The following is a 19,350-nucleotide window of genomic DNA, read 5'->3' as shown; positions in this document are numbered from 1 at the left end:
TCATCATCAGGTACTAACGAGAACGCTCATCAGCGTCGCTGGCTTATGTTATAATCAGTGATACCCGGTGGCTCTGATGAGCATTGTTATCACTCCCCGGCGTCTATGATAATAGTAGTAACTTTACTGCCATTGACGGATGCCGGAGCTGCATGGGAATATATTTGCTAATAAATTGGTGAACAAGGGACAGTATCCTGTGTTTATTTCTGTCTTGTTATGTTTTTCAGGTATCCATGTCTGGACTACATAGGATTTGGTGGATTACTTACGAGGTGCATGAGATTTTTTTTTCCCAATAAATTGGTGAACCAGGGATAGTGTGGGGGAGTCTTTATTCAAATGTAGGTTTTTATTTGTGTGTGTGTTTTTTTATTACTTGGTAGGCAATGGGGGTGTCTGGTAGACACCTCTCCATTATTAACCCCATGGCTTGATGCCAGCTGTGATTTGTGACAAATGACAGCATCCCTGATACTTTTACCCCAATTGCCAATGCGCCAGAATTGGAGCATCTAATGCTATGTGTCACTTCTGGGACGACTGCGGGCTTGTATTTTTAGACTGAGGATGGCCCAATTTCCATGGAGTGTCCCAGCCTGAGAATATCAGCATGCATCTGTCTGCTTTACATTGACTGGTTATCAAAACATAACGGGGATCCTACGTCGGACTTTTTTCCATTTATTAGGTTAATACAAGTACAGTTCACTACACATGGCACTAATTATATATCTCATATATCTATCTATCTATCCCATATCTAACTTTGCACATCTTTAACCCCTAAACATCTGTCATTTCTATTCTGCATTCTATCTCGGTATGTGTCACACAGGCGGCACCGGGATGCCATACTTAATCTGTGCGTAAGTGTGCATATAGACATCCGTGCTGCCGGAAAACAATGGACATGTCTACATGTGGGTTACCCGGACACGTTGCGTGTGTATACATGAACATGCGTGCAGCTTCATAGATTATAATGGGTGTGCAAGTGTGTCTCCAGTACATGTGAAAACTGTCACAACACATACTGGAAACACTGACCTGTGAAGGGGGCCTAAAACAGCTTGAGGGCACAAGGCTGAGCTAGTACATTGCTCAAGACTCCGCTGTGCACTGGTGTCAGTCCTGGTTTGTGATGATACACTTGACCTGTGGCACGTCAATCAAGCCTGGAGGAGGAACGACCAGTGTGACTCTTTAGAGGTGTGGCTCCACCCCCATGACTCTTTATAGGCATCTTGAATACGGTGTTATATAAGTACTTTTTCTACATTAAGCTGCATTGTCCAAAATACACAGTGGAATTAATCTCAGCATATTACTGCCCTGGATAAAGGGTAGTGGTTATCTGAGGACAAAAAGCATGCTTTTAAAACCCTTCATGACCTTGAACGTATAAGTACATCCAAGGTTGGGTCTCTGCATTTGATGCTGGCTCTGGCGCTGAGCCCGCATGTTTCCCTGCACATGACAACTGATTTGATCAACTGACATGTGCCTCTGGAATCGTGATCCACATGCAGCTGTTAACATGTTAAATGCCGCTGTCAATCTCTGACAGCGGCATTTAAGAAACGCCGTGTGGAAGTGAGTCAAAAGACCCGCCCATTGGCGCCCCTGTCAAGTGATCGTGGTGCGCTGATGGATTGTCATCACAGATGGTGGTTTGCAGAAGACCCCGTGCCTGTCATTGTGAATCTATGTAAGCCGACCCGTGGATGAAGCCCTGCTACATGTAGCACAGACATTTGGATGTTCGCAGCTTCAAGTTTCCTAATAGAACTATTAAAGCCTATAAAAAAAATGTAAAAAAAGTTTTAAAAATATAAAAGTTCAAATCACCCCCCTTTTGCCCCATTCAAAATAAAAGAAAAATTCACGTATTTGATATCGCCGTGTTCAGAATCGCCCGATCTATCAATATATAAAATAAATTAATCCGATCGGTAAACGGCGTAACGAGAAAAAAATTGAAACTCTAATATTACGGTTTTTTGGTTCGCCGAAACACTGCAACAAAATGCAATAATAACGGGCGATCAAAAGATCTTATCTGCCCCACAATGATATCAATAAAAAGGCCAGCTCGGTGTGCAAAAAATAATCTCTGACCCAGCCCCAGATCATGAAAAATGGAGACGCTACGGGTCTCTGAAAATAGTGACTTTATTTTTCTTACAAATTTTAAATTGTTTTTCACCACTTATAAAATAACCTATACATATTTGTCATCTGCGTCCTCGTACTGACCTGGAGAATCATATTACCAGCTCAAGTTTTAGCATTTAGTGAACATGGTAAATAAAAAACACAAAAAACTAATTTTGGGGAATTTTGCAATTTTTTTTTGTCAGTTTTCCAGTACACTACATGGTAAAATCAATGGTGTCGTTCAAAAAATACAACTCGTCCCACGAAAAACAAGCCTTTATACGGCTATATTGATGGAAAAATTAAAAAAAAGTCATAGCTCTGGGAAGAAGGGGAGGAAAAAAAACGAAAGATCAAAAACGGAAAATCGCAAGGTGGTGAAGCATTGAAATTCACCTTCCCACCTGCTTATTTTCCCTCTATCTCCACCAACCTCTTCTGTGAGTGACGGCTCTGGCTTCATAGAGCCAGAGAAGGGCAACAAGCAGGTGGGAAGGTGTATAGAAATGATTGGCTCCGCCATCAAGCACCTGTGCTTGGTTTGAACAGTCATTCTGTGCTGACACAGTCCCTTTAAATCCCCGACAATGTTATTATACAGATATAACTTTCTGATAATTTCTAATAAAATCATGATGTGTTTATTAGATTAGATTTTGTAGGCGTGGGGTGGAGATACTTCACCTTGAGGGTCTCATTCTGAGCCTTCAGCCATACACTATGGGATAGTCACTTCTGCACAAGGAATCTACAAGATTATTCACGGCAGTGGCACCCAGAATCTGCACAGAGCGACCTACGAGCTCGCCCCGATGTCCGTGCAATTCCCAGAGCCAGCAGCCAAACAGGCTGATCAATGGATTCACCGATGTGAAACCGCCCTATCTTCTCCCTCGCAGCTCCTGGCAGGCAGAGTGAGCTGATTGCCGATGTGACCGGAAGTGGCGCTGTCAGCAGCGCGGCAGGCAGCTGTCCGGGTGCCGGGGTCTCTGTGTCGGGGGCTGCTCGTCTTCTCGGCCATGTCGGAGGATCGGGAGGTGTTCTTAAGAGCTCGGGGCAGGACGTTCACTTCTTTCCAAGAAGGTAGTGACATTCCCCGGCGGCAGAGAGCAGGAGCTGGGCTGCAGTCAGTGCAGCACTACAACTCCCAGCATCAGGGCGTGCTGCAGAGCTATAGTGTGCAGATTGTGCCCATTCTGTGGGCTGCTGTCAGGTATTTGGTGTATGAGCCACAGCGACTGCAGTCCTGATGGATGATACAACATCCGTCACTATAGGAACGGTGTAAAAACAACAAAAAACCATATGCCCCGGTGTTTTTTATTCCAGTGTCTCCCTATAGGATCTAGCAGTCTGCTGACTTTCCTATAGGCGCAGTTCACACAAGCGTAAAGAAATCATCTGATTATCCTCAGGTATATTCTGAGTCCCAGCATTCAGTGAATGAGCCCCTATCCTGTGGTTAGGGGGTAACTTGCGATTCTGGGAAAAGCCCCTTTAGTTTTTTCAGGGCTGACAATATCCGCTGAGTGCTATACTCATAGACACTGAATAGGGCGACGTTGTGCATGTGCGACCATTGTGCCATCCATACTCTTCCTCACTGGGGCCGTGAAGCAGAACAAAGGGCTTGGAATTGGCGGAGTTCCCCCAGGAATCAGTCCTTTTATTTTCAAATCTATGAGTAGCTGATCTGTCCTTTCTGGGATAACCCCTTTAAATAAACCAGGATAATTACTTTATCCCATTCATTTTCATGACTGGTGTTAAAGAGGATGATGTAGACACTAGCGGCAGCAATCATACGCCATGTACCACCCAGATGACAAACTGCTACGAGCACTAACCGTACCCGTCGTTAAAGTCAACCTTTCATTCTTATATCATTGTAGACTAATAGGGCATACGGGCACGGGTTTGGGTATGCAAATGACAGCATAGTGCCACCCTTCCTTACCTTTAAAGGGAATATCTCAGCAGATATGTAATCTCAGAGCACCCTGATTCCAGTGATGTTTTGCTATTTCAATACAATCAGTGTTTTATCAGCAGGAAATTATTACTACAGGACTGGTGTCTGGTGCTTCCTAGTCCAAACCCACCCCCAGAAATTACTAGTAGATCTCTGTCCCTATACAATGTACACAGAAAGCTGTGGTGTGGGTTATACATAGCCAACAACTGAGCGCTGCTAAATCTGCAGCAGAGAAAACTATGACTCTATCATAACTGCTGCACCCAGTAATCGAAGTGCCTCATCACTGGAATCAGGGTCTCTGTCCATACAATAGATTACATGGCAAAAGCCTGCCCACAGATTCCCTTTTTAGGCGTAATCCTCGCAGGAACGTGGCTGAAGACCCCCACCCAGATTGTCAGTGTAATTAGTAGCCCAATTGACAACTTGTTTAATATTTTTCTGCAGTTTTGTTTTTAATCATGTCATGTGCATATATTGTCTATGTGATGTAAGAGCTGCACTTTCATCTGCTTCTATTAACACAATGAGAAAAGGTGGATGAGGCAGAAAACAAGCATTGCGCTGGGATTTCGGGAGCTGGTGTCGTCTTTTTCTCCTGCTCTGCACTCACCTCACCCTGCCGGAGGCACCAATAATACCCAGCTAGATTGGTTTCTCAGCATGTCACTGCACCTCTTTCAGGGAGCGGGTTATTTCTGAGGCAGAAAAGACACAAAGAATTGACCGCCCCGGGAATTATTTCACTTTGTTTAATAGAAAGGTCAGCAGCTTCCCGATCTGTGCACCGTTCTGAGCAAAGTTCCTTTTTTTAGTAAGTGTAGCCTTTCCATAATTGGATCTTTGTTAAAGGTCCCGGAGATTAATATTCACAATCCTATTATTAGTATGTAATTACTGTAAGCCGCCACTTACTGTAGAATATTCTAACATTTTTCTTTCTTTTTTTTTCGAGATGGCGAGAAGGAGTGGAAAGGTCCATTCTTCTTCATCCAAGGAGCAGACCCGCAGTTTGGGCTCATGAAAGCTTGGGCGATTGGCCAATGTGACTTTGGAGGGGATGAATGGGACGAAGAGTTTAAATTAACGGAAGAGGCCGTGGAGGCCATTAATAAGATGTGTCCCAAACCCAAGTTTCTTGCTCTGTGCGGAGACCTAGTTCATTCTATGCCAGGTAGGCGATAAACACTAAGGGCCCCTGATTCATCATACTTTTTTTTTTGTCTTGTGGTATTCATTGACTTTTTGTGCACAAAATGCTTCAAAATGGCACACTTGGTTCACGAATTTTGCACAAAATCAAAAATGTTCTTTATTTTTTACTTTAAAGTGTTGCCTTGTTACCTAAAATATCCTTTCTAAAATATCTATCCTTACCCTCTATCCACTTTGGTAAGTAGCTTTTTTTCACACAACACCCTCTCCCTATCTAGTGAATCCCTAAATGTTTGGGTTTTTTGTTAATGCACTTCCTGTAATGTTTTGTTTCAGAAGAGTCTCAAATGTGTTGTCACAGGAGGCTGGGGCTGCACTCGCTGCCCTTCAGCATCTATCACACAATTTATGACCAATAGTGGATCCAAAGACCCGTACTAAAATAACCAAAAATTATTATTAATCAGAGTCTCCCAAAAATCAATATAAACCAATAATGGACTCTTCAAAGAAAATAACAATGTAGGAAAAAAACAATGTATATGAAAATAATTGTATTAATCACAATTATAAATGCACAAAAATATAAAGAAACAAATTAGATGCCCCATTAAAACCCCAAAAAAGAAAAGCGAGTGTGGTCAATGATATATCATAATTTGGCAAGAGACAATAAATAAATAAAAAAATATGCAGGGTGCTAAAGTACATGCACAGAATCAATCAGACACACAATAATCAAGCGACCATAAGCATTAGTATAGTGTAGTTAATGTAACGAACATCAGTTCATTTAACGACCTGTGATGCAGTGACCCCTGTAGCAGGTAGGGGGCGCTGCATGGTCTCCCCGTATGTGCACGGAGTCGTATTGAGACCGTGAGAATCGACCTGCAGTGATGTCAGGATCACGTGACCAGCCCATGTGATCCATTACTGTGGGTGTGGTTACGGGTACATAGTGTGGCCAGGGTGTGGGTCACATGGTTCCTGAGAGTTCCTGAGGGCCTGTGTATGGGCTGTGTATGCTCCTGTGTTGAACGGTACCAGGTGGGACGGACGTTCTGAAGACCTCAGTGTGATCATGGTCCTGGACAGTCTGGGTTAGGTGCTCCTGTGAGTGGAGTCTTCTTGGAGCACCTGAGACACTGTGGACCTGGATGATCGGTGTTGGGGAAGCTACCGTCCTTCGGTGGCTCTGGACTGACTGATGTGTGCCGGCCAGGCAAGTTGGTGAACCCCGTAAGGCAGTTTCCCCAGGAGAGAGGACTGACAAGGAGTCAGCAGATGGAGCAGGAGCTCCCATAAGGTACCTCCACAAGCTGTTGGTGCTTGGAATAGGAACTGTGTGGTAACCCGTGGCAACTGGTCAGTGAGGACCAGCGTGTGTAGTTGCCACAGAATAAGGGCCTGAAACTTAAAGTGAGGTCCTGGTACAGTATGTAAATGGACTGCTCGTGGTATGGTTTATGAGGCATAATAAACCGTAAGGACTGTTTTGGTTTTAAAACCCGTGCCCGTGTGCTGAATGTCGCGGTCAAGCGAGTGTCCCCCAACACACTCAGTAAGAATAGTCTTACATTTCTTACAGACCCTTTAATGAAACTCTGACCAAACTGAATAATAAGATATGATAATTGATATAGAGGAGGGAGTACTCCTACTAGAGTTTCAAGACAAAGTACAATGTGCATTAGCACCAATACCCACCAACACTCGCCATCATTAAAGTGCAATATGAAGGACCCCACTTCCCAGTACCCCTGGGGCCACTCACTGCTTCTATCACCGCCCCGATGATGATTTGTTTGATGACGGTGGTAGAAGCTGTGGGGCAGCGCTGGTATCACTCAGTAGTTCTATCTCTGCCTCCTGACGACATCTTGTTTCAGTTAGAAGATGGAAAAATAGAAGCAGAGAGCCGACGCTGCACTCACCTTTCCCACAGCTTCTATCAGAATGGATCCCGGACTTCTTCAGAGGACGGTGATATAAGAAACTGTAGTATGTATCTGCAACGCTGCCCTGTGGTGATTTCCTGTTCCATGAGGTGCGATGGAAGCTGTGAGGAGTGAGTGCAGCACCAGCCTCCTGTGACACTGCGTGTGAGAGGAGTCTCAAACGTGGCATCGCAGGAAGTAAAGTGAAAAATACACATTTAGCCATTAGCAGTATAGGGAGAAGTGAAGGGTATTGTACAATAAATCTAATTAGAAAAGTGGTTAGAGTGTAAAGAAAGATTTTTAAAAAGGACATTTTAGGTACCAGATTTTTGCCAAAAGTCACATATATGGCTTTAGTAATGCAAAGTTTGCAAATAATTCTAGATGTCCATAAAATCACTGGTGTGGCGTGGTGGGGGAAGTCTCAAGTACATTTATGCGCAAATGTTGCAGCTTTTCTTTTTTTTTTTAAAAGTCACAATTATTGAATCTAAATAAAACATCTGGAAATCGCCAACAATGGTGGAGGGCACATATAAAATAGACTTTTAAAAAAGGTGCAAATTAAAAAAATGGAAAACACCAATACCTGGACAAAAAAAAAGCTACCACTGCAATACTGAATCCAACCCTATAAGTCACCAGTGCTGTGGGAATACTGGTGTTCCAGTATGGAATACTGTGTATGATGGAAAGAATACTAATAATTGGGTGTCTCAGGAAGACAACGTATCTAAAGGCAGTCAACCTCCAACTTTCAGGCAATTGATGCAGATCTGGCTTCTGGAATCTCAAGCCACCAGCTGCTATAGAAGGGAATGGGTTAGTTTCCCGCCGGAGTTGATGTGTGACAAGAAATTCAGCTTGTTCAAATAAATGCCTAACTATGTAACATTTTGGCCGATATAAGTTACCGCCATCACCTCTCAGGGCTGATATACAGCATTCTATAATGCTGCATATCTGCCCACAACCCGACCTGGAAGAGAAGAAAAATAACTTTTATTATACTCACCTGGGTGCGGTGCGGTCCGATGGGTGTCGCTGGTCCTCGTCCAGCACCTCCCATCTTCTTACTATCCCCGTCTTCCTTCTTGCTTCATGTGGATGACGCACACACACACAAGTTTGGACACACCTTCTCATTTAAAGATTTTTCTGTATTTTCATGACTATGAAAACTGTACATTCACACTGAAGGCATAAAAAAAAAACCTATGAATTAACACGTGAAATTATATACTTAACAAAAAAAGTGTGGAACAACTAAAATTATGTCTTATATTCTAGGTTCTTCAAAGTAGCCACCTTTAGCTTTGATGACTGCTTTGCACACTCTTGGCATTCTCTTGATGAGCTTCAAGAGGTAGTCACCGGGAATGGTTTTCACTTCACAGGTGTGCCCTGTCAGGTTTAATAAGTGGGATTTCTTGCCTTATAAATGGGGTTGGGACCATCAGTTGTGTTGTGCAGAAGTCTGGTGGATACACAGCTGATAGTCCTACTGAATAGACTGTTAGCTGCTTTTTTCTTGCCATAATACAAATTCTAAGTAAAGAAAAACGAGTGGCCATCATTACTTTAAGAAATGAAGGTCAGTCAGTCAGAACAATTGGGCAAACTTTGAAAGTGTCCCCCAGTGCAGTAACAAAAACCATCAAGCGCTACAAAGAAACTGGCTCACATGAGGACCACATCAGGAAAGGAAGACCAAGAGTCACCTCTGCTTCTGAGGATAAGTTTATCCGAGTCACCAGCCTCAGAAATCGCAGGTTAACAACAGCTCAGATTAGAGACCAGGGCAATGCCACACAGAGTTCTAGCAGCAGAAACATCTCTACAACAACTGTTAAGAGGAGACTTTGTGCAGCAGGCCTTCATGGTAAAATAGCTGCTAGGAAACCACTGCTAAGGACAGGCAACAAGCAGAAGAGACTTGTTTGGGCTAAAGAACACAAGGAATGGACATTAGACCAGTGTAAATCTGTGCTTTGGTCTGATGAGTCCAAATTTGAGATCTTTGGTTCCAACCACCGTGTCTTTGTGCGACTCAGAAAAGGTGAACGGATGGACTCTACATGCCTGGTTCCCACCGCGAAGCATGGAGGCGGAGGTGTGATGGTGTGGGGGTGCTTTGCTGGTGACACTGTTGGGGATTTTTTGAAAATTGAAGGCATACTGAACCAGCATGGCTACCACAGCATCTTACAGCGGCATGCTATTCCATCCGGTTTGCGTTTAGTTGGACCATCATTTATTTTTCAAAATGACAATGACCCCAAACACACCTCCATGCTGTGTAAGGGCTATTTGACCAAGAAGGAGAGTGATGGGGTGCTACACCAGATGACCTGGCCTCCACAGTCACCAGACCTGAACCCAATCGAGATGGTTTGGGGTGAGCTGGACCGCAGAGTGAAGACAAAAGGGCCAACAAGTGCTAAGCATCTCTGGGAACTCCTTCAAGATTGTTGGAAGACCATTCCTAGTCACTACCCCTTGAAGCTCATCAAGAGAATGCCAAGAGTGTGCAAAGCAGTCATCAAAGGAAAAGGTGGCTACTTTGAAGAACCTAGAATATAAGACATAATTTCAGATGTTTAACACTTTTTTGTTAAGTATATAATTCCACATGTGTTAATTCATAGTTTTGATTCCTTCAGTGTGAATGTACAATTTTCATAGTCATGAAAATACAGAAAAATCTTTATATATATATATATATATATATATATATATATTTAGTTTTATTATTATTTTAAGACCACCATGGCGACTTCTCAAAAGTTTAACACAAGAACACCCCTTCAATTATTGGCTGTTAGTTTGTGACAGCTGCATATATATAGGATCTCTTCTTACCTATTATTACACTGCACACTGTAGCCCTGTCTTACTGGAGAATTTACAGCAGCTAATTGAGGCACAGGTAATTACAGCACACCGGGAATCCGGGCTAGCGGTGTAATCAGACTTTTAGAATATTGATAGGTAGACAGTCGTATGGCTTAAAATAAACTTTTTTTTTCCCATTCTAATTGGGAACCCTCATTTGAATATCAATTACAATGTTTTTTCTCGCCATTTGACACAATTAATATTTATAATTACAATAATATGTAATGTCAGAGAACCCAGCTGGCAGCGAGGTTTTTAATAGTAGAGAATTATTCCTAAGCATCTTAATAGCAGGAATTTTCTCAGAAAAACTGTCCTTCGTTTATATGTTTTAATAGGGCATTGAATACCAAAAGAGGGTCCCCAGTACAAGACCCCATTTATGAGCCAGAACAGCCAGCTACTCAGGAAGAACACTTTTTGTGTGTGTTACATGATTTTGCAGTTATTCACACACAGGCTTGGACTGGCCTACAGAAGAGCAGGAGAATCTTCTGGTGCGCCCCTGTGTAGGAGTAAGACATCACCCTCTTATACTGTATGAGCAGTACTTGGCTCAATATACCGTATGTAATAGAGTATAAGCGGAGGCACCTCATTTTGCCACAGAAAACTGGGTAAGCTTATTGACTCTAGTATAAGCCGGGTATGCACTGTCCCCTCATCTCTGTCCTGGTATGCATGGCTCCCCCATGGCTGTCCTGGTATGCATGGCTCCCCCATGGCTGTCCTGGTATGCATGGCTCCCCCATGGCTGTCCTGGAATGCATGGCTCCCCCATGGCTGTCCTGGTGTGCATGGCTCCCCCATGGCTGTCCTGGTGTACATGGCTCCCCCATGGCTGTCCTGGTGTGCATGGCTCCCCCATGGCTGTCCTGGTGTGCATGGCTCCCCCATGGCTGTCCTGGTGTGCATGGCTCCCCCATGGCTGTCCTGGTGTGCATGGCTCCCCCATGGCTGTCCTGGTGTGCATGGCTCCCCCATGGCTGTCCTGGTGTGCATGGCTCCCCCATGGCTGTCCTGGTGTGCATGGCTCCCCCATGGCTGTCCTGGTGTGCATGGCTCCCCCATGGCTGTCCTGGTGTGCATGGCTCCCCCATGGCTGTCCTGGTGTGCATGGCTCCCCCATGGCTGTCCTGGTGTGCATGGCTCCCCCATGGCTGTCCTGGTGTGCATGGCTCCCCCATGGCTGTCCTGGTGTGCATGGCTCCCCCATGGCTGTCCTGGTGTGCATGGCTCCCCCATGGCTGTCCTGGTGTGCATGGCTCCCCCATGGCTGTCCTGGTGTGCATGGCTCCCCCATGGCTGTCCTGGTGTGCATGGCTCCCCCATGGCTGTCCTGGTGTGCATGGCTCCCCCATGGCTGTCCTGGTGTGCATGGCTCCCCCATGGCTGTCCTGGTGTGCATGGCTCCCCCATGGCTGTCCTGATGTGCATGGCTCCCCCATGGCTGTCCTGGCGTGCATGGCTCCCCCATGGCTGTCCTGGTGTGCATGGCTCCCCCATGGCTGTCCTGGTGTGCATGGCTCCCCCATGGCTGTCCTGGTGTGCATGGCTCCCCCATGGCTGTCCTGGTGTGCATGGCTCCCCCATGGCTGTCCTGGTGTGCATTGCTCCTTATTCCCTATCCTTGTATGAATGGTTCCTATTTAAAAAAAAAAAAAATGAAAACCATCCTACTCACCCTCCTGCGCGCCCTCGCAGCATTTCATTGGTCCCGGCGTCTGCAGCTCTTCCTGTGCCAAGCGATCACGTGGCCCCACTTATTAAGGTAATGAATATGCCTGCCTCTCCACTCCCATAGGCGTGGAGGGAATATTCATTACCTTAATGAGCGGGGCCACGTGATCGCTTGGCACAGGAAGAGCTGCAGACGCCAGGACCAATGAGCGAGGGCGCGCATGAAGGTGAGTAGGAAGTTTTCTGGAAGCCGGCGGCTGTGAGTGTCACTGTGTGCGCTATAAGAGAAATGAATATTCATTTGTCTTTAGCAGCAGCACAGGCTTTATCCACAGCCACCGGCTCCTGCCTCTGAGACAATTGACTCGTGTGTAAGGCAAGGGCGGCGTTTTCAGCACAAAAAAATGTGCTGAAAAACTCTGCTTATACACGAGTATATACGGTGCTTGAATTACTATGTACAGAGAAAGGCGACATCTTATTCATGTTGGTTCAGGACACTACTAACCTGCAGACTAACCCCATATGTGAAGGTAAATAGCGTTTTTTTTCCATGAACTGTTCCCTTTAAAAGGGTTGTCCGATAGGGCTTAAAGATAGATAAATATACCTAACACCTTTTGTATTTTCTATATTCTAAAAATCTCTACTGTAATTCACATACATATAATCCCTTTCGCTTTTTTGCTATTTTTTTTACTTTACTTCCTGTTATGTTTCATTTGAGGAAGTCTAAAACTGTGTATCACAGAAGGATGGTGTGGGGAAATGGGGGGTTGGTGGGCACCCAGGTCCGCTAGCTGGAACAGCATGGACTAGGAATCGTCACGCTGAACACCCGCTCGCCTTTTAATGTGAGCATAACGTTACTCAGACAACACAAGTTGAGGGTAAAACAGTGTGGCAAAGCATTACTGAACCGCAAAACAGGCAGATAAAACATAGAACAGTCCCAGCACAGTACCCCAGATGGTGCACATTATAGAGTCTCACCCTACCGCTCACCCATCGGGATAATGGCAGATGTTACGTCGGAGCTCCCAGGGTACACACACAGAGAGGAGGTAACGATAAGCGTAGGAAGATGACAGTCCATTGAGTCCATACTAGGTAGAAGGCCAGTTGACATGAGAGTCACAACCTGGCTTATCCGACCATCTCCATGGACCTCAAGTGACCAGCGGGTCCCAATCCTGGCTTTCTCCCAACATATCCATGGATCAGCGATGATCAGTGGAGCTAATCAGTATCCTTCCAACCAGAGCCGAAAACCCGTAGGTTGTTTCATATAGAATGATAGATCTGTGTCCCTCGTGTTGGTGCCATGATAAATTAGCTGTAGTCCTGTCTCTCAACCTTTGGGTGTTTTGCAGAATGTCCGGCTGTCTCTCTCTTAGGGTACCGTCACACATTGAAATTTCCATCGCTACGACGTTACGATTCGTGACGTTCTAGCGATATCGTTACGATATCGCTGTGTCTGACACGCTACTGCGATCAGACACCCTGCTGAGAATCGTACGTCGTAGCAGATCGTTTGGAACTTTCTTTCGTCGCTTGATCACCCGCTGACATCGCTGGATCGTTGTGTGTGACAGCGATCCAGCGATGTCTTCGCTTGTAACCAGGGTAAACATCGGGTAACTAAGCGCAGGGCCGCGCTTAGTAACCCGATGTTTACCCTGGTTACCAGCGTAAACGTAAAAAAACAAACAGTACATACTCACCCGTCGGTGTCCTTCAGGTCCCTTGCCGTCTGCTTCCTGCTCTGAGTGCCGGCCGGAAAGTGAGAGCAGATCACAGCGGTGCTGCGCTCTGCTCTCTCTGTACGGCTGCACTCAGAGCAGGAAGCAGACGGCAAGGGACCTGAAGGACACCGACGGGTGAGTATGTACTGTTTGTTTTTTTACGTTTACGCTGGTAACCAGGGTAAACATCGGGTTACTAAGCGCGGCCCTGCGCTTAGTTACCCGATGTTTACCCTGGTTACCCGGGGACTTCGGCATCGCTCCAGCGCCGTGATTGCAACGTGTGACCGCAGTCTACGACGCTGGAGCGATGATTATACGACGCTGCGACGCCACGAATCGTGCCGTCGCAGCGATGAAAATTTCAATGTGTGACGGTACCCTTAGTCACTCTGTCACTTTACACAGAGGCATGTAACCTATTTTTAGATTTACCCAGTGTCCTTCAGTCCACCCTCACAGATAAGAGGAAGAATGGTGATGACCAAGTTGCCTTGTTTATGTAATCTATTTGCATAGATTTTCCTCCTCTGTTTGAAAACTCAACAAACTATCTGGGCTAGACAATGTATAATTAGCTTATCAGTAAAACTCACTATTCATCAAGGATAAGAGCACACTATGTTATATCAAATATCAGCTTATAAGTCAATATTCCAGGCTTACACAAACAAAAGTCTGTTTTCTTGACCCACCAGTCAACACTTACACTCACCGGCCACTTTATTAGGTACACCATGCTAGTAACGGGTTGGACCCCCTTTTGCCTTCAGAACTGCCTCAATTCTTCGTGGCATAGATTCAACAAGGTGCTGGAAGCATTCCTCAGAGATTTTGGTCCATATTGACATGATGGCATCACACAGTTGCCGCAGATTTGTCGGCTGCACATCCCAAAGATGCTCCATACAAGGCAGGATGGATTCATGCTTTCATGTTGTTTACGCCAAATTCTGACCCTACCATCCGAATGTCGCAGCAGAAATCGAGACTCATCAGACCAAGCAACGTTTTTCCAATCTTCCACTGTCCAATTTCGATGAGCTTGTACAAATTGTAGCCTCAGTTTCCTGTTCTTAGCTGAAAGGAGTGGTACCCGGTGTGGTCTTCTGCTGCTGTAGCCCATCTGCCTCAAAGTTCGACGCACTGTGCGTTCAGAGATGCTCTTAGGCCTACCTTGGTTGTAACGGGTGGCGATTTGAGTCACTGTTGCCTTTCTATCAGCTCGAACCAGTCTGCCCATTCTCCTCTGACCTCTGGCATCAACAAGGCATTTCCGCCCACAGAACTGCCGCTCACTGGATTTTTTTTTCTTTTTCGGACCATTCTCTTTAAACCCTAGAGATGGTTGTGCGTGAAAATCCCAGTAGATCAGCAGTTTCTGAAATACTCAGACCAGCCCTTCTGGCACCAACAACGATGCCACGTTCAAAGGCACTCAAATCACCTTTCTTCCCCATACTGATGCTCGGTTTGAACTGCAGGAGATTGTCTTGACCATGTCTACATGCCTAAATGCACTGAGTTGCCGCCATGTGATTGGCTGATTAGAAATTAAGTGTTAACAAGAAGTTGGACAGGTGTACCTAATAAAGTGGCCGGTGAGTGTATATCCAAAATCCAACATACAGATAAAAAGTCAATTCTTCTTGGTTTGCTAAACATAGTTGTCTGGGTAATTAAGATATAATCTGGTTTCTTACCAGATGGCCCTATAGTCACTTCTTTGCAACATCTGTCACACTTGTTTATGTTTTTTAGAGTTTTTTTCTGGTGGTGGTATGCTTTCACCCCTCCTTTTCAGACTAATGTTCTCAGTCAGCTTCTGGGAGCTAGGGGTGAAAGAGCATGACCCCAGAGAAGACTCTGAAAAAACTCTGTTTGAAATACAAGCAGAAATTTCACATGCTGTGCTCCAGAAACAACAAATGTGAATATCTCTGCAGTGCAGCAACACAGCACAAAACTGAAACGAGCTTCTAAATCAGGGGAAGCAGCTGTCACTTGACTATTTTGCATATGGCAAAAAAGCTTATCGCTCAATACCGGTCAAAACAGTTTGTGAATAAAGTCTGTAATACTTAAATGAAAAAAAATATTGAGATCAGAAGTTAGTATAAAGAATTGTTACAGTGACCCTAGATCTTCAGCCTTTCCCTCACCTACATTTGCTTTGGCCAGATTAAAAGACTGTCCTGGAACCAATTATTTTCAGTTTCTTCTGTTGACGGAAGCCCCAGGAGATCAGTAATGGCACCATGAACTCATGTTTTGACCCCACTTTAAACAAGAGGCACTTATCTCCGTTCTTAAGGAGTTAACTGATGATCCGCTTTGTGCTAGTAAGCTTAGCAGTTGGGTTGTCGGTTTTAGAGTCAGCACTTAATACCCGTGTTGACAACATGTCTGATCTTATGTCCCATCTGTCCTGAGGCTACCTGGTTTCTCTTCTTATCTGATATGAAGCTTAGTGATGAGCAGCTATAAAAATAGGGAAGAAGCGAAAATAAGAGAAAAGATTGAGGGTTTTTTTAAATGCAGAATAATATGGTTCAGAATACGTATCACTCTACAGTTTGTATATATGTATTGGCTTATTCTTGTTGTTATACTTTATACAGCTTATATACCACAGACAAAAGGAGTAACAAAATCCCAAGGCACATGTTCAAAAACATATAAACTTTATTGGTAATAAATAACAATGCAATATAATAAAGTTACAATTGCTATAAAAGCACAAATAAGACAGGAGAATTTTCAAATGGAGAGCCCATAGGTATACCAGCGGTAGACAGAGAGTCCAATAGCCTTTGGGTAGGTATAAATATATATCCTATGTCAGATTCTAAGGTCATGTGGAAAGACATACCCCCATATCAAGAGACAAGTAATAAGACACATGCTTTTGTAGTAACATGCCGCCACATAGACCACAGTCAAAATCCCAATTAGTTCAGCTTACCCATATATGAGGCCAGAGGATTTGCTCCGCTCCGCTGGCAGCCCCCTGACGCGCGTTTCGCGGATTGCTTTATCGAAGAGGGTTAAACATTGACTGCTCACATCAGATTTAAATGCAGCACATACCGGAAGTCCAGGTGGCGTGTTGGCGCACGCGCATTCAAAACCAGGCATCAGCTTCCCCTCCGGCCGTCATAGCCACGCCCACATAGGGCGGAACACCGCCAAGGACGTCAGTGTTATGTGGGCGCGGCTGCAGCAGATAGCCGTCGGTAAGCCAGAAGCACTCAGTCCGAAGTGCGCGCGCGCACAGCCACCGACCATTTTATTGGAGACCACATGAGCTGACATGTTATAGGGGACACATTGTTAGATATATCCCCTGCATCGTGATTACATATAGTGCAACGTGCACATTATATAAAACTATAAAATAAGAAAACCATATTACCACATTATAAAAAATATGTGCACAATTATATCCAAAGTGTATAATTACATATATATATATATAAATAGCCATATATTAACATCTACAAATACAAAAAACATATAAAAATATCAATAATGATGTACCATTATTAACAATACATATAAATAATATAAAGTGATACAATTTATACCATCATTGTTGATTGGAAGGTGCAAAATGTGAACAAGAAGAGTGGCCAACAGATTATTATGGTCTCGGAAAAAGTGTACCACGGATGTGCCAGTACGTGTTAAAGCTGCAAAGAATAAAAGAAAAAGAAGAACAAAGACAATGATTAAAATCAATTAAAATCAGAGATGGAGAAAAACCCTGTATTAAGCAGAGGATTGTGCGACCAAATATATGGTAATCACAAAGTGGGTAGTGTCAAGCACCAACCCATCATTGTGACGCCTCCACAGCAGAAGGAGGGACGGTGGAACAATAATATATATCCCTATTTTAATAATTTAGAGGAAAGGGGCAAAACTTACTCTTTCATTCAACCCTTTTGGGGCCACAGTATCAAGGGTGACAATCCACCTACACTCACATTGTGCCAGGAGTTGGTTAAGATTGCCACCCCTGATACCCCCATGAATCACATCAATCCCCCTTACCCTCAAGCCGCTGGGATCGGACCCGTGACAGGTCCGAAAATGTCGGGGAATGGTCTTCAATGTCGAAACATCGGTTGCCTTCTTTGCGGCAATGATATCACAAACATGCTCGCGTGTCCGCACTTTTAGTTCCCTGGAAGTCAAGCCGATGTAAATAAGGGAGCAGGGACAAGTAGCATAATAGACCACATGTGTACTATTACACGAGATATATTCTCTGATTTTATATTCCCTACTCCCATCAGATGACTTAAAATTCCTACTTCTCAGTATGTTAGGGCACGCGACACATGACTATATTGCATTGTTATTTATTACCAATAAAGTTTATACGTTTTTGAACATGTGCCTTGGGATTTTGTTACTCCTTTTGTCTGTGGTATATTTGGTTTGGAGTTTCCCTACCAGCCATTGTGGTGTGGTTAATGACAGTGGGGGAGGAAAATTTGGGTGTTCCCAGCCCCTAATTTATGATAAGCCTGGTGATTTTTGTATTTATACAGCTTATGTAGATTAATTACATTCACCCCCAGCATGCAGTGCAGCTATAAAACGATCGTTAACGATAACAAGTCAATTAATTCTTACCAAAGTCTAGTCTAAGCTATCCTCCATGAGCCAAGCAGTGGAGCAGCACAGATCTCTCTTCTAGCCTCCAATCTTATTGGTTTTACCTTCACTTACAGTCTAATAATACTAGAAATACTGAGCATTCTCTACTTCAGTTTAGCCGATCCCTCTTGATTTTAGACCAGTAAACATCAAAAATTATCTTGAAGGAAGCAGAAACATATCAGTATTCCCACTACTCTGTATAGCGCATCTGTAGTACGCGGAAACATAGGAAGTTGGTGAGGAAATTTTTAGCCAATAGCTGCAGAGCAGGAAGTGATGTCAGAGAAGAGTATGACTTATAGTCTTGTACAGCTAAATAATAGTTAAAGAGGTTGTCTGGCCTTAGGCTACAAGTCTGCAGTCACTCTGTGACTGCAGCCTTGTGAATCCTCAAAGTACGCATGCTGTGAGGATTATGTGGCACCGGAAGCAGCTGGCGTGTGACCACATCTATGCGATTTTACATGCATGTGATCACGTGCCGACTAGATGGGCACGGCCTCGCTCAATTCAAGTGTATAGAGCGAGGCCGGATACAGTCTATTCTGAATGTGTCAAAAAGTATGAAAATTTTGTAATTTGTGGTCAAATTCTTTTCCACTCCTGGTGCTGTAGAATCCTAACGTGCATGTGATATGAGGATTCACAAGTCTGCACTCATAGTTACTGCAGACTTGTAGCTTAAGACTGAACAACCTCTTTAAAGGATTGGTCCAAAACCGTGTATTTGCCAGAGTCGGGTACTGCAAGTCCACTCCTAATAATTTGAATAGAGGGCGGATGTGCGGTTCCCGGCCACGGCCAATACACAGTTGACGGAGCTGTTCTGTTGAGCTATATAGCTGTTTTCATCAGTCTAAGACCAAAAATAGCTTATCGATGGGGCTTCTTGATGCTGGACCCTCACTCATCTGATGTTGATGATCTATCCCCAGGATACGTCCTAAATATAAAAGTAGTGGAGCAAACGTGTAACAAAACATGTATAACAAAACATCTGAATCCTAACAGTTGTCCATTGTGGCCAGAGGGAAAATTGTGTCCACGTCAGTTTTTGGTGAAATCGGTAGACCTATATCAACTACAACTCTGACTTTAAAACTTAACCAATTCTATA

At 44.3% G+C, this 19,350-nt stretch overlaps 1 protein-coding gene and 1 long non-coding RNA gene across 4 annotated transcripts in view; one reads left to right on the top strand and one right to left on the bottom strand.

Moving 5' to 3' along the window:
• Positions 1 to 3,076: 3,076 nt before the first annotated feature.
• The window catches only part of CPPED1 (calcineurin like phosphoesterase domain containing 1), a 98,339-nt gene continuing 82,065 nt past the window's right edge, over positions 3,077 to 19,350 (top strand). For 2 of the 3 annotated variants that reach the window (XR_013218187.1, XM_077275153.1), the window contains exons 1-2: positions 3,077 to 3,243; positions 5,094 to 5,312. Coding sequence is in view for 2 of the 3 variants with exons in the window: in XM_077275153.1 (XP_077131268.1) it covers positions 3,180 to 3,243; positions 5,094 to 5,312 (283 nt within the window). In the remaining variant the exon portion in view is untranslated. The remainder of the gene's footprint in view (positions 3,244 to 5,093; positions 5,313 to 19,350) is intronic. The other variant, XM_077275154.1, reaches the window with a different exon arrangement.
• On the bottom strand, positions 15,606 to 18,290 carry LOC143784940 (uncharacterized). Its single transcript, XR_013217924.1, has 2 exons — positions 18,207 to 18,290; positions 15,606 to 16,043 (listed from the first exon to the last, which is right to left on the bottom strand). It is a non-coding gene; the product is annotated as an uncharacterized LOC143784940 (long non-coding RNA).

This window comes from Ranitomeya variabilis, chromosome 7 (assembly GCF_051348905.1).
Source record: "Ranitomeya variabilis isolate aRanVar5 chromosome 7, aRanVar5.hap1, whole genome shotgun sequence".
Classification (NCBI taxonomy): domain Eukaryota; kingdom Metazoa; phylum Chordata; class Amphibia; order Anura; family Dendrobatidae; genus Ranitomeya; species Ranitomeya variabilis.
This window is presented reverse-complemented; position numbering and strand designations above follow the sequence as displayed.